We start from the raw sequence: 15,257 nt of genomic DNA, 5'->3' as shown, positions 1-15,257 counted from the left end.
GACGTCATCTTTGATCCATGTGATGGTAATCGGTGTTGGGAATCCAACAGGTTCAGTAGAAAACTCTGCTGTATCATCCATCTTTGCAGACAATTTGGTTGGAGTCACAACGGGTGTTTCAAGATCTGCGTATTAAGAATTTACCGGTAACCATAGTTTGACAATGTATTAGGGATGAACATACTATATGATATCAGGACAATTGCGATATAATACTTCCGATATGCGCTTACCATATATACAGCCGTCGTCTAAAATTGGCTAAGACGTCATTAATGCATAGGAAAATTTGTCTCATCAGTTTTCACTGTTGTTAACTTACATTGCTATTTGACCTGTATATGCTTAAACGGGATCCAGTCAAGTCGCCCCATCGCAAAGTCGCCCCATACAAAGTCGCCCAATACAAAGTCGCCCCATCGCAAAGTCGCCCCAAAACAAAGTCGCCCCGGCACAGTCGCCCCATCGCAAAGTCGCCCCATTACAAAGTCGCCCCATCGCAAAGTCGACCCATCGCAAAGTCGCCCCAACGCAAAGTCGCCCTATCGCAAAGTCGCCCACGGTTTTATTTCGGTATGACTATGAAGCGCCGCCGCTATTACTAGTAGTACGCTGTTTTAATCATATCGGTTGCGTTTGATATCGATTGCGTTGTTACTTTGGTCGCGCTAAATGTCGTATAGGCCTAGGCCTACATTATAATGTTTATCCTATTATATACATAATTTGTATTTTTTATTTTTATTTTACAGGTTTTAATGAAGTGATGTGCTTTTTAGAAATCATTAAAAAAACAGTCCCTTGTTTGAAAGTTCTAAAAAGATTATCCCTGATTTATAGTTTCGAAAATGTTAATTTAATATGATTTTAAAATTAGTTACCAGAGCCACAATTACGAATCTTTCTTCAACCTACCAGCTCATTTTTTATGATAATATAATAAGTGTATAAATGTGTAATAGGCCTTCGTATAGATTTACAGTAGTTGTAAGACAATAGTGTTATAGGCTACTTATTGATCACTTTGCATTTATTGACAAGTTATGTGTCTATTGTTATTTAATTTTATTATGACTTTTCAAAATGAAGAAATAAAAAAAAAGGATTTCATCGCCGATATGATCGTACGCTACATTTTGACCATGGAAAACCATCGTATCGTGTGCGTGTTTTTTAAAAAGGGGAATCCCCGACGGGCAGCAGAAAGACGTCGTAGCACTGTGAGGAAACAGATACCAGAAGGCGCAGCTTGCTCCGATTGGTTTCAGAGAATGTTTCAGATTGCGAGTCGCTTTTTATTCAACAGCAAAATGATCATTTTACTGAAGAAATTCTTTTCAACCCTTTTGGTTATAGAACATTCTAATTATCTCATGCCTAATAAATATCCTCATATCGGGTGTTTATTTAATTAAATATATTATTTTATTAAATAAATTAAACAAGACAGTGAAGATGCACGGAATAGTACGTACACGGACGTACGACGAATACATACACACACGCACGTCATCATTTACGACATATAGTGGTGATGATGCAATTTTATAATGGATATAATGATGGGATTGCCTTTCCAGGCTTATAATCAATGTTCATTGTAATACTATTAGTAAACTGAATGTTTATAAATAAATTGTTTTACGTAATTTGTTGCATATAAAATAAAAGTCACAGACGTAGCCTACGTTCCCTATAAAATATTTCACATTTAAATAATTATGTACTGTTAAATGACATTATGCTGAATAATACTATAATCTTAAACTATGTTTACAAATTGTCATTTTTGAAGGCACACATCTTTCTCATCATAGACCTGTAAAATAGAAACAAAAATCAATTATTAATATAATATATAGGCCTAATAATAATAAATATTTATCGACCAAAGTAAAAATAATCTAGATCGTATAACATCATTTTATCGCGACCAAAATTAAACTCGACCGATTTCGAACGCGACTGATATCGTAAAACTCCGGCGGGGTTTCCCCATCTTCAGATGGTGCGTTGTGTAGTGCGACAACGGCGGAGTAATTACGGGGGTTTCCCTCTGGTGGTGAGCTAGCACGTTAGTGCGACCGCGCGCGGAGTGATTAGTTGGGGGCTTCCTCCCTCATGATGATGGGGGATGATCGTGTGACCTGAGACTACATGGCGGGGCTTCCCCTTTTATGCCTACACGTTCCGTGTTATTTTGTGTATCATTGCGACATTTTACGCACTTTTAACGTTTTGGGGCGACTTTGCGATGGGGCGACTTTGTGTTAGGGCGACTTTGCGATGGGGCGACTTTGCGTTGGGGCGACTTTGCGATGGGGCGACTGTGTCGGGGCGACTTTGTTTTGGGGCGACTTTGCGATGGGGCGACTGTGTAAGGGGCGACTTTGTAAGGGGCGACTTTGCGATGGGGCGACTTGACTAGCATCCGCTTAAACTAGCTGATGTTCATTTGAATTCAAAATTACTGTACTGTTATTATTATTATTACTAATTAATTACTGAACTAAATTCTAAAGTAACTTTAAAAGTCGGAAATCAACATTTTAGGTTAAAAGATTACTTTAATTAAGAGATTTATTGTTTTAAATACAAATTCTGCACAGTATATAATTATACTCACAATTGACTGTGAGTGCTGCAAAGTTTTCACCAGAATTTCCAAGATTAGTGCTAAAAGCACAACGATAGTTGCCTGTATCACCTCGTTCAACATCAGTTATTATAAGATTATTATTGGACAAACTGTATCGACCATTGGTTGTTAGTCCTGTAGAAACCACAAGAGCAGGTCCTATTTTGTTGACCATTGTCATCAGTTTTTGACCAAGCCAGTTGCAACAATAAATCTCCTTTCAGAAATGTATAAGTGCACACCATCGTTACATTTTCAAACTCTTTGGCTTTAGCAGCATCCATTGGCACTGGTGTTTGTGCACTTGTATCTGAAACTAAATTAAACAAATAACGATTTACGATTGCGTCATTTTGTGAAAAAAAAAGAAGATATTTTTAATATTTGTACTTACAACCACAAAGTTTAACAATTAGAAGACTATCGCACTTGTACATCTTGCCTCCATCGCATCGAATATGTCTTTTCCGCTTTATTAGGTGATGACTATTTCACTTTTATTGTCTCGCACTCTTCCACACTCTACTGTATTGTATACTGAATTATTGATTGTTCCTGTCATTGTTATGATTCTAGATTGCCATTCACACTTGTGATATATTAGTTTTACTTCCTTCACAATAGTGCACTGTATTTCCTTCCAAATCAAGATGGTACTTTATCTTTTTAATTAATAACAATTATTTAAACACATGGTTTTAGGCCTTATTTATACAGTGCGTTCAACCGCGCAAACTCAAACTGTGGTATTTCTTAAATGTTTTCTTTAAAAACAGAAATGAACCAGCATCGCACCCAACTTTAAGGCCCGGTCCAATTTGTCCATAGAGTTTAATTTTTCCGTTTCAAAATCAATTTGAACATTACTCAATTTTCTGTAAATATATGGTAGCACTCAACCAATACACATCTAGAAGGCGAATTAAATTTAAATAACGCTACGTGTATTGGTGTTAAAATCATTGATTGTATAGTTTATTTTTATTTCTATATCAATGTACTAATGCATTCAAACATTAACGGATCATCAAAGTTGGTCTAGTACAAGCAAGTTTTAATTCCAACAACTAAAAACAAGAAATTCTATTTTAATAAATGTATCGTTGTTAGTTACATATCTTATTTTCATATTTTGCAAGTTATATGTTTATGGTTTTCATCTTTACATTACATTACAAATTTGATATTTACTTCACATTTTGCTATATTATACCATTGGTGTAGATGTCACTATACGTACTTGTGTACACTTTGTTTAGTTAATGATGATACACATTGCAGCATTCACATTTCTTTGTTATTAAATTTTAAATTAAGATAGAGAAAACACTTTCTCAAAGTTAATTTCTCTTTATTTCTATAATAAAATTAACAAGAGGTATGTGATTGTAGTTTCAAAGCATTGCAATGATTCTATTAATTATAATAATATATTTATTTTATTTTTATTTTAAACATGTATATTATTTGTTGTCCTTTTTTGCTTTAACATTTACATATACAGCTTGATTATCGTCTTTCTTCTGTAAATCTTGGTATGTGTGGTTGGTTTCTTTATCTGTCTCTCCAGTATAAGTCATATACTCCTGCTGCTAAACAAAATACAACAGTTTAGTGCATGCAAAAAGAAGAATGAAAATCGTGTAAACCTTTATTGATATATTGGTGACAATAGTGAGGACGACGAGTGAAATTGAATAATTAAATTAAAGTAACATCCTTACCCCTGATTGGTTGGTGTTTTTCGATGTAGGTACCTTTAAAATAAAATATCATATTTAATGTTAAAATAGTTTCCATTACTTAAGTATGCGGTATATTAAACCTTTGGTCATTATTTTTAAGTCTAAACTTTTGCTTCTGGTTCTACTTTCTGAATTATACTTTACCTGTACATGTGACTTCCTTATTTTGCTGATGATAAAACCCACAAGCAAACAGATAATGAATCCAATAAGCACACCAACAAACGCCATTCCAACAACAAGACCAGTTGAATTACAATCATTCTCTTTCTTTGGAACTTCTGTACTTAAAACTGAACAAATAATACAGAAGGATATAGTGTTACAATGTGTTTTAATTTAATTTTTTACAATAATATAGTGTTGACAAATATACAAAGGTCATACTTATTTTCCTTTTAAGCACTCATACAGATCCTGGGGTGGAGCGGGGGATATCCTTTCCATTTCTATCTTTTTTTTTTCTTTTCGCAAATGCAAAATCCCGGAAATTTAAAATACAATGCAAACAAACAGAACCTTCATGTAGTTGACTTACTGGATATAAAAGAAGTTGTCGTCAGTGCTAAAGAAATAGAGAAATATTGTAATATTATTAAAACACGTCATATCACATAAAGCCTGCTATAACTAAAAAAAAAAACTAAATAAGAAACCTTATCGTTTGCAAAAGTTCAGTATTAAAACATTTCCCTTTCTTTCTTCCAAACATTTTCCCCAACTTCAAGCAGTTTTTGTTGTGTAGCTGTGCTTCATTTTTATTACCACATAACATAATAGCAATATTAACCAATTAATTATGACAGGCAGTTTGGTCCTTACAGAAAATATTCAAAAATATGATATGTTTGTATCAACAGTTAAAAAGTTTATTTTTCAACCAACCTATTGACAGTGTGGCAGTATTACTACGTTTTCCTTCTTCTCCCATGTAAACAGCATTCTCTGCTATACACTTATAACTCCCTGCATCTATCTCATTTACATTCTTAATCGTTAATGTTGCATCCGAAGACGGATACTTTTCTATATCAGAAACATCAAGTTCTTTGCCATCTTTGATCCATGTGATGGTAATTGGTGTTGGGAATCCAACATGTACAGTAGAAAACAGTGCTGTTTCACCAATATTGACAGACAATTGGGCTGGAGTCACAACGGGTGTATCAAGATCTGCAGTGGAAAGAAACTTTGACTATTAAATGTAATACCATAAAAACGTCAGCTTTATTTACATTTTGATAATTTTAGATTATAATTATTTATTGTAATTTGAAGATTGTCCAACAGAGTTTATGTATTTAACTTTCACTAGAAAAAGAACAACAAAGGAATGACAAACTCACATTGAACTATAAGTTCATCATAGTCTTCAGCAGTTTGAACATTTTGTGTTACAATTCTACACAGATAGTTGCCTGCATCATTTACTTCAACAGTTCTTATCATAAGATCCTTGTCATTAGATAAGCTGTAACGACCATTGCTTGTTTCAACTATAGACACGAGAGGGTCGCCTAATACTGGAGTACCATCAGCATCAGCTCTGAACCAAACCAGTCGATCCAATACTTCTCCATTTGGAAGTGTGTAACTACACGTCATCGTCGCAACCTCACCAACTTTAACTGCATCACCACCCGCTGTCACAGACGTAGTTTGTGCATGTGTACCTAAAACTAAACAATAACTGTACAGTAATTATTATAGATACTGCATATTGTGCACTTTTATTGCAAGTTTTTGGAGTTTAGGGTAGGCCTACGTTGATTTGGTGTTATAAAAGATAAAGCTTGTTACTCATTTTTAAAGATAGCTTGCTATAAACATGTGCTGTATGTCTACTACCATTTATTAAACATTGTGTTGATGTCAAGAAAGGTTTTTTAGTCATTTCTGGAAACAAAATTATAGGAAATGCAAACAATACAAACAAAAAATACTGAAAATGTATATATATATATATATGTATATATAACTATTTGCACAATTAGTAGCACAGCGACAGTAAAGCAACATGAGTATGTCATGATGTCACAGGCCTCATGCAGTATTTAGCTAACCTATATCTAGCGTTTGAACCTATATGGCACGCTAGGACGGACATAACTATGTATGTCCATCCTGGTGTGCCATAAACCTACCATAAATAGAGATATATTTAATTTACAAGCAAAATATATTTAGTTAATAACTGTTCAAATCAACAAAGAAGTTGATTAACTCTTAGAGAATACTTAATTATAGGGTTAGTTTGGTGAATTGTACTTACGTCGTAAATATAGAATAAACAATAACAAGAAGGAAACACTCTTCATCTTTACAGCAATCTAGTTACAAGAAGGAAATGCAACTTTACTAGTATATTTTAATCTACTTTTTTTCTCCTTTTCCATGCCACCTAGATTCTTTTAGATCTATTTTTGTAGGGCAGGAGGCGCCTGAGTCCGGGATGACCTAGACACAACTGTTACTGACCGGGGTTCAATTAGACCGATCCCTGGTTAGCGACGAAGGCGTATCCCCTTACTGCGGTTTGGTTTTTTTTTGGCATGGTTAGATTTCCCTTTTTTCATTTTTAAAAATAGCTACTAACGATTTACGATTGCGTCATTGTGTGAAAAAATATTTTAAATATTTGTACTTACAATCATCGCATTTTTACTTTTCGCCTCCATGACAAATCTGTAAAATATGGAAATCTGTTCCGCTTTATTAGGTGGTGACTATTTCACTATTATTGTCTTGCACTCTACCATACTCTACGGTATTGTATACTGAAGTATTGATTGTTCCTGTCATTGTTATGATTCTGGATTGCCATTCATACTTGTGATATATTAGTTTTACTTCCTTCATAATTATAGTGCACTGTACTTCCGTCCAAATCAAGATGATACAATTATTCTTTTTTAATAGTATCAATTATTTAAAATAAAATCATAAAACACCTAGCCTTTTAAAAATTGTATTTATACAGTAAGTAGTTCAAACTACTACTTATTATTTTTATAGGTATTTCTTAATGTCTTTCCTAAAAAAGAAATGAACCTGAATCGCACATAACTGTAAAACCTCCGTCCAATTTGTCCCTAGAATTTAGTTTGTACGTTTAAAAATCAATTTGATCATTACTAAACTCTTTGAAAAAATATGGCAGCAAGCAACCAAAGCACATCTCGAGCTGAGGCGAATTAAATTAAAGAATGCTATATAACAATAATACAATTACAAGCGTGTTAAAAGAATTGATTGTCTAGTCTATTCTAGTATGTCATTATATGTCAATGTACTAATGCATTCAAACATTAAAATCAAAGTAACGAATCAAATTCGGTCTAATACAAGCAAGTTTTAATTCAGAAAAATCAAAACAAGAAATACAATGTTTAATAAATGTATCATTGTTAGTTACATATCTGTTTTTAAATGTTTCAAGTATGTCTGTGGTTTTTATCTTTACATATCACATGTTGCTATATACCCCTTGTAGATTATGTCACTTTAGGTACATATAGGTTTTTGTTTTGTTAATGATAATACAAATTGCAGCATTCACATTTCTTTGTTCTTAATTTGTACGCGTTAAAGAGTTAAATCAAGAGAAAGAAAACACTTTCTCTTGGTTATGATTTCTCTTTATTTCTATAATAAAATCAACAAGATGTATGTGATTGTAGTTTCAAACCAATGATATTCCATTAATAATAAGAATAATAATAGTGATGTATTTCTTTCATTTTATTTTAAACATGTATATTATTTTTTGTCCTTTTTTGCTTTAACATTTACATATACAGCTTGATTATCTTCTTTCTTCTGTAAATCTTGGTATGTGTGGTTTGTTTCTTTATCTGTCTCTCCAGTATAAGTCATATACGCCTGCAGCTAAAAAAATACAAAAGTTTAGTGCATGCAAAAAAAAAGAATGAAAATCGTGTAAACCTTTATTGATATATTGGTGGCAATAGTGATAATAATGATGGTGATGACGACGACGAGTGAAATTGAATACTTAAAGTTGAAGTAACATCCTTACCCCTGATTGGTTGGTGTTTTTCGATGTCGGTACCTTCAAAATAAAACCTCATATTTAATGTTAAAATAGTTTCTATTACTTAAGTGTGCGGTATTTCATTAAACCTTTGGTCATTAAGTCTACACTTTTGCTTTTGGTTCTACGTTCTGAATTATACTTTACCTGTGCATGTGATTTCCTTATTTTGCTGATGATAAAAATCACAATCAAACAGAGAATGAATCCAATGAGCACACCAACAAACGTCATTCCAACAACAAGACCAGTTGAATTACAATCATTCTCTCTCTTTGGAACTTCTGTACTTAAAACTGAACAAATAATACAGAAGGATCGTGTTACCATGCCGTGTTTTAAACATGTTTACAACAATGTAGTGTTGACATTATTTTCCCTTTTAAGGCATGATACAGATCATGGGGATGGGGCCGGGATATCCCTTTTAATTGCTATCCTTTTTTTTCGCAAATTCAAAATCCCGGAAATTTACAATGCAGTGCAAACAAACAAAACCTACGTGTAGTTGACTTACTGGATATAAAAGAAGTTGTCGCCAATGCTAAAGAAATAGAAAATAAACAAGCAATAATCCGACACGTCATGCGTTCATTTTATAAAAATGACTTTAATAAACTAAAACTTTCAGTTATCGCTGTTTTCGCTGTGCTTTATTTTTGTTACCACATGACATAATATACTGTAATATGAATATTTCATTTATAATTTGACATGCAGAAAATACTTATACAATGATGCTAATAAAATATATTATTTATTAAAATGTTTATTCCCACAAACCTATTGACAGTGTGGCAGTATTACTAAGTTTTCCCTCCTCTCCCATGTAAGCAGCATTCTCTGCTCTACACTGATAAGCTCCCTCATCTCTCTCATCAACGTCATTAATCGTTAATGTTGCATCAGAAGTTGGATACTTGTCTGTATTAGAAACACCAAGTGGATTGCCATCTTTGATCCATGTGATAGTAATTGGTGTTGGTAAACCTTCAAGTTCAGTACATGTAAATATCGCTGTTTCATTTAATGTGGCATGCAATTCTACTGGTTTTAAATCTGGTACTTCAAGATCTGAAATGGCAAAATTATACTGTACAGTTCTTGGATTATCATTTGTTTAGAATTACACAATTGACATGCCTACTGTACCAATTCTAATACAGTAATTGCTAATGTTTAGTAGTACTCAAACAATATAACACATAGGATATTGAATATTCATTTGGTTCTGATGTAAATAACATCCCTGCATTATAATTGCCTTTCTCTTTAAATATCATATACATTGTTTAGATTAAATTTGTAAATTATATACATTATACTCTAAAAAGCAAACACATAAATTGGAAAGTTAATTACCATCATACCACTGAAACAGAAAAATTTAAATGCATTGAATATCACAATAGATGATGATACTTTTTTACTTTTTATCCAAATTATTGGTTTCATTTTTTTTCTGATTGTGAAACTTATGATTCAAAGATGAAATTAAAATTACTGTACTAACTGACATGTAATGTACAGTACCTAAAATAAACATATTTAAATAAATATAAAAAAAATCATTTTAGCTACAAAACATATACTCACAATAGACTGTGAGATTAGCAAAGTTTTCAGCACCATTCCCACCAGTGGTGCCAACAACACAACGATAGTTGCCTGCGTCACCTCTTTCAACATCAGTTATTATAAGATTATCATTGGACAAACTGTATCGACCATTGCTTGTTTTTCCTGTAGAAATCACAAGAGCAATTCCTACTGCTTGACCACTGTCATCTGCGTTTGTCCAACCCAATTGCAGCAATGAATCGTTTGGTACAAGTGTATAAGTACACATCATTGTTGCAGCTTCATCAACTTTTGCTGTAGCAGCATTCACTGTCACTTGTGTTTGTGCACTTGCATCTGAAACTAAATAAATTTACTTAACTTGATTTTGAAATATAACAAGTCTGCCCTATTTCACAATGATTTTGACACTTTATTTAACTTGTTAAAACCATTTTAATCTATTGATTCGTGTGAATCTTTATTTTAATGTGTTTTATTTTGCTGTACAGTTTTTATATGTTTCTCCTAAGGGAGGTGAATAAATTTGATTAATTGATAACATTATGCTGCAAAGTATTAAAATCAGAAAGATACTAAAAAAATCAACATTCTAGTGAATGCATTCTTTCTATTGTGTTTTCTGTTCTGGGCTCTCACACAAACCAAACCAGTGGTCCGGCAAATTTTAAGATTTTGTAATTAATAGTTTACTTTTATAATTGTTAACCTAAGTTAGAACGACCTCTATAAATTCGAAAATAACATGCATGATGATTATTTGTATCTCAAACAATGACGGAAATGTACTATAGGCCTACATGTATATGGTTTTATAAAAAAAATTGAAAATCAAATGTTAATTTTATTTTTTATTTTTATTTTATTCAATTTTCAGGCACAACAATACATGACAACACAGCGGTGCAGCACCCTGAGGATTGCCATGAGTGCAAAGCACTATCGAGATGGCTCTCCATATACTGCACTAGAACATATAAGACAAACATATACACAAGATGCTCTACATAGACAAAGACTTAACTTATAGTAGCACCCACAAAACATTAAAGCCTGGTACTTACCAAATACAAGAACAAATAGCAGCAAACAAAAAGTCATCATCACAAAGACAGAATTACTAGTATAGCGAATATCGAATATAAATCGAAATTGTCCTTCCTTGTTCTGTGAGATTATGAAAGTAGGCCTAATACGAGTTGATTCAATTACATACGCCCTCAACGTTCACTGTTGTTAAGCTCTCCCGTCTAAACGATCACTACTCCTCAAAAAGACTTATTCTTAATAAAGAATAATTGTATAGTTTATTTTCTTTCTTATGCTGGTATAATGGTCATTATCAATGCAATAATGCAGTCAAACATTACATTCAAAGTAACGAATAAATTGGTCTAATACAAGCACGTTTTATTGCCAGCAGACAAGAAATAAAATTTTGAATAAAGTCGTGTTAGTTATCTTTTTTTCATGTTTCAAGTATATGTGTATGGTTTTCATCTTTACATCACATATTCCTATTTACCGTATGATAAATTCTGGGGCTAGGTACTTCTGTATATTTTGTTTAGTTAATGCAAAACAAATTGCAGCATCACATTTCCTTGTTATTAATTTGTACGCGTTAAGAGTTAAATCAAGAGAAAGAAAACACTTTTTCAAGGTTATGATTTCTCTTTATTTCTATAATATAATCATCAAGATGTATGTGATTGTAGTTTCAAACCATAGTAATGATATTCCATTAATAATTATAATATATTTATTTTATTTTTATTTTAAACATGTATATTATTTTTTGTCTTTTTTTGCTTCATTTACATATACAGCTTGATTATCGTCTTTCTTCTGTAAATCTTGGTATGTGTGGTTTGTTTCTTTATCTGTCTCTTCAGTATAAGTCATATACGCCTGCTGCTAAAAATAATACAACAGTTTAGTGCATGCAAAAAAAGAATTATCGTGTAAACCTTTATTGATATATTGGTGACAATAGTAATAATAATAATTATGATGAGTGAAATTGAATAATTAGAGTTGAAGTAACATCCTTACCCCTGATTGGTTGGTATTTTTTGATGTAGGTAGGCCTACCTTTAAAATCAAATTTCATGTTTAAATAGTTTCCATTACTTAAGTGTGCGGTATTTCATTAAACCTTTGGTCATTTCAAGTCAGCACTTTTGCTTTTGGTTCTACTTTCTGAATTATACTTTACCTGTGCATGTGACTTCTTTATTTTGCTGAGGATAAAAACCACAATCAAACATAATTATAATGAATCCAATGAGCACACCAACAAACGTCATTCCAACAACATGACCAGTTGAATTACAATCATTCTCTTTTTTTGGAACTTCTGTATTTAAAAAAAATTTAAACAAAATAATACAGAAGGATCAGTGTTACCATGTGTTTTAAACATGTTTAAAATAATGTAGTGTTGACAAATATACAAAGGTCATCATTATTTTTCCTTTTAAGCACCCATGCAGAGCATGGGGATGGGGCGGGGGATATCCCTTCCCGTTGCTATCCCTTTTTTCTTTTCGCAAAAGCAAAATCCCGGAAATTTACAATACAATGCATGCAAGCAAGCAAAATCTACGTGTAGTTGACTTACTGGATATAAAAGAAGTTGTCGTTAATGCTAAAGAAATAGAAAATTGCAATATTAATAAAACACGTCATGCGTTCATATTACAAAAGGCCTTTTATTACTAAAATAAACTCAAACTTTCAGATTTTGCTGTAGATCTGCTTTATTTTTGTTACCGCATGACATAATATACTGTAATATGAATATTCCATTTATAATTATGACATGCAGAAAATATTTATACTATGATGCAAATAAAATATATTATTTATCAAAATGTTTATTCCCACCAACCTATTGACAGTGTGGCAGTATTACTAAGTTTCCTGTATATTCCACTGTAAGCAGCATTCTCAGCTCTACACTGATAAACTCCCTCGTCTGTTTTAGCAACTTTATTAATCGTTAATACTGCATTAGAAGACGGATACTTGTCTGTATTAGACACATCAAGTATGACGTCATCTTTGATACATGTTATGGTAATCGGTGTTGGAATACCATCACGTAAAGTACATGTAAATGTTGCTGTGTCATTTATAATGATGGATAATCCTTCTTCTGGCTTAAAAAAAAGGTTCTGAAACATTTAGAAAAACAAAAGAATAATCTTACTATACAAGCACAACACAGGATTTTTATCATGTTTACATTAGGCCTAGTGTTTAAAAGTAATTGTTAGAGACTCTATGTGTATAACTATGATATTAAAAAACGAACGAAAGCTGCTAAAGACAGTACTATACCATACCGATTATTGCTTCACTGACAATGAATTAGCCTATACTCACATTGAACTATAAGTTGATCATAGTCGTCAGCAGTTTGAACATTTTGTGTTACAATTCTACACAGATAGTTGCCTGCATCAATACTTCAACAGTTCTTATCATAAGATCCTTGTCATTAGATAAGCTGTAACGACCATTGCTTGTTTCAACTAAAGATACCAGAGGGTTTCCTAACTCTTGAGTACATCCTCTGCTCTGAACCAAACAAGTTGATTCAAGACATCTCCCGCTTGAAGTGTACAACTACACGTCATCGTCGCATCCTCACCAACTTTAACTGTATCAGCACCCACTGTCACAAACGTTGTTTGTGCATGTGTACCTAAAACTATAAAGTAACTGTACAGTAATTATTATAAATACTGCAATTTACGATTGCGTCTTTTTGTGAAAAAAGGGAAGAAATATTTTCAATATTTGTACTTACATCCACAAATTTGAATAATCAGGAAAATCATCGCATTTGAACTTTTCGCCTCCATTACAATTCTATAGAATATAGAAATCTTTTCCACTTTATTAGGTGGTGACTATTTCACTATTGTCTCGCACTCTGCCACACTCTAACATTGTATACTGAAATATTGATTGTTCCTGTCTTTGTTATGATTGCCATTCACACTTGTGATATATTGTATTTACTTCCTTCATAATTATAGTGAATATACTTCCGTCCAAATTAAGATGATCAAATTAATCTTTTCAATTAGTAACCATTATTTAAACACAGGGTTTTAGGCCTTATCTATATATAAATTTACGTAAGGGCAAAATTCGGTAAATCGCGCCTTACTTCTAGAATTTTCACTCGATGGTATGTAAAGTTGGTTCGTACTTTCGGTACTGATTTTAACCACCTGATGTAACCCTGTTTACTAATTAAATTAAGTTAGATAATTAGTTATTGACGATTAAAACGAATTTAGGTTCAACGATTTGCCCCAAATAGGGGTGTTTTCCGATCGTGGTATACACTGTCTAATGGATGTCCATCTTGAAAAATACCCGCCACAAAAATGCGAGGAGGCTTCGCATTTTCCTATCTCCTCCTACGATAATTGTTTTTAATAGCTGAAAACCGGTTGAACAGCTAGAGTACACCATCATAATGTTGAAGACAGGCCGATTTTCTTTAAAAAATACTATTTTGATAGATTTAATATACGATTAAACAAATGTATTGATTTGCGATGAATGGAACATCCCAATCTCTCAGTCTGCCAGAGTTTGGTTTAACACAAGTACTGTAGGTAAATTTATGAGCCCTTGGTTAAACACATACGGTAGGTAAATATATGGGCCCTTTGAGAATAAACTTGCAATACTTTGACAATACTGTAAATAACTATTTTTGGAACTCATTTGAATCGAACATTTCTTACTGTGAATGTTCGTCCTGTTAGATAATAATAAACTGTATTACTGACATTGTGGATAGGCTCTACTGTTAGATATATAAACACATTATTATATACAAATACACTTTATACTGACAGTTCCTTCTCAACGTTTGTATTAATTAATAATTACCAAAAATATAAACGTCGTAGTGGTGTATCGTGACATGTACTTTAATATTTCAATCGATTATGACAGTGACAGTTTTAACAAAGTATTAAATCGCAAATGTTTTACTGTATTTAGAGGTATATTATGTATAGGCTTATAAAATATGAACAAAATATTTCGTTACTGAGTGGATAAAGAATATATTTAAAAATTGTTCCTCTTTTTTGCCCCAAATAAGGGTGTTTTCCGATCGTGGTATACACTGTCTAATGGATGTCCATCTTGAAAAATACCCGCCACAAAAATGCGAGGAGGCTTCGCATTTTCCTATCTCCTCCTA

General features: G+C 32.6%; 1 protein-coding gene and 2 long non-coding RNA genes across 3 annotated transcripts; all 3 read right to left on the bottom strand.

Moving 5' to 3' along the window:
* Window positions 1-4,904: 4,904 nt before the first annotated feature.
* On the bottom strand, window positions 4,905-5,832 carry LOC140057089 (lachesin-like). Its single transcript, XM_072102626.1, has 3 exons — window positions 5,730-5,832; window positions 5,269-5,556; window positions 4,905-4,948 (listed from the first exon to the last, which is right to left on the bottom strand). Exons 1-3 carry the CDS (start codon window positions 5,830-5,832, stop codon window positions 4,905-4,907), a joined length of 435 nt encoding a protein of 144 aa, XP_071958727.1.
* A 56-nt stretch (window positions 5,833-5,888) lies between these two features.
* On the bottom strand, window positions 5,889-7,148 carry LOC140057219 (uncharacterized). Its single transcript, XR_011846888.1, has 3 exons — window positions 7,032-7,148; window positions 6,656-6,713; window positions 5,889-6,062 (listed from the first exon to the last, which is right to left on the bottom strand). It is a non-coding gene; the product is annotated as an uncharacterized lncRNA (long non-coding RNA).
* A 5,211-nt stretch (window positions 7,149-12,359) lies between these two features.
* On the bottom strand, window positions 12,360-13,017 carry LOC140057367 (uncharacterized). The gene is made up of 3 exons (XR_011846925.1): window positions 12,912-13,017; window positions 12,642-12,668; window positions 12,360-12,377 (listed from the first exon to the last, which is right to left on the bottom strand). It is a non-coding gene; the product is annotated as an uncharacterized lncRNA (long non-coding RNA).
* Window positions 13,018-15,257: the final 2,240 nt, after the last annotated feature.

Source organism: Antedon mediterranea, chromosome 8, assembly GCF_964355755.1.
Source record: "Antedon mediterranea chromosome 8, ecAntMedi1.1, whole genome shotgun sequence".
NCBI lineage: Eukaryota > Metazoa > Echinodermata > Crinoidea > Comatulida > Antedonidae > Antedon > Antedon mediterranea.
Note: the sequence above shows the minus strand (reverse complement) of the source record. Positions and strands in the feature narration are given on the sequence as shown.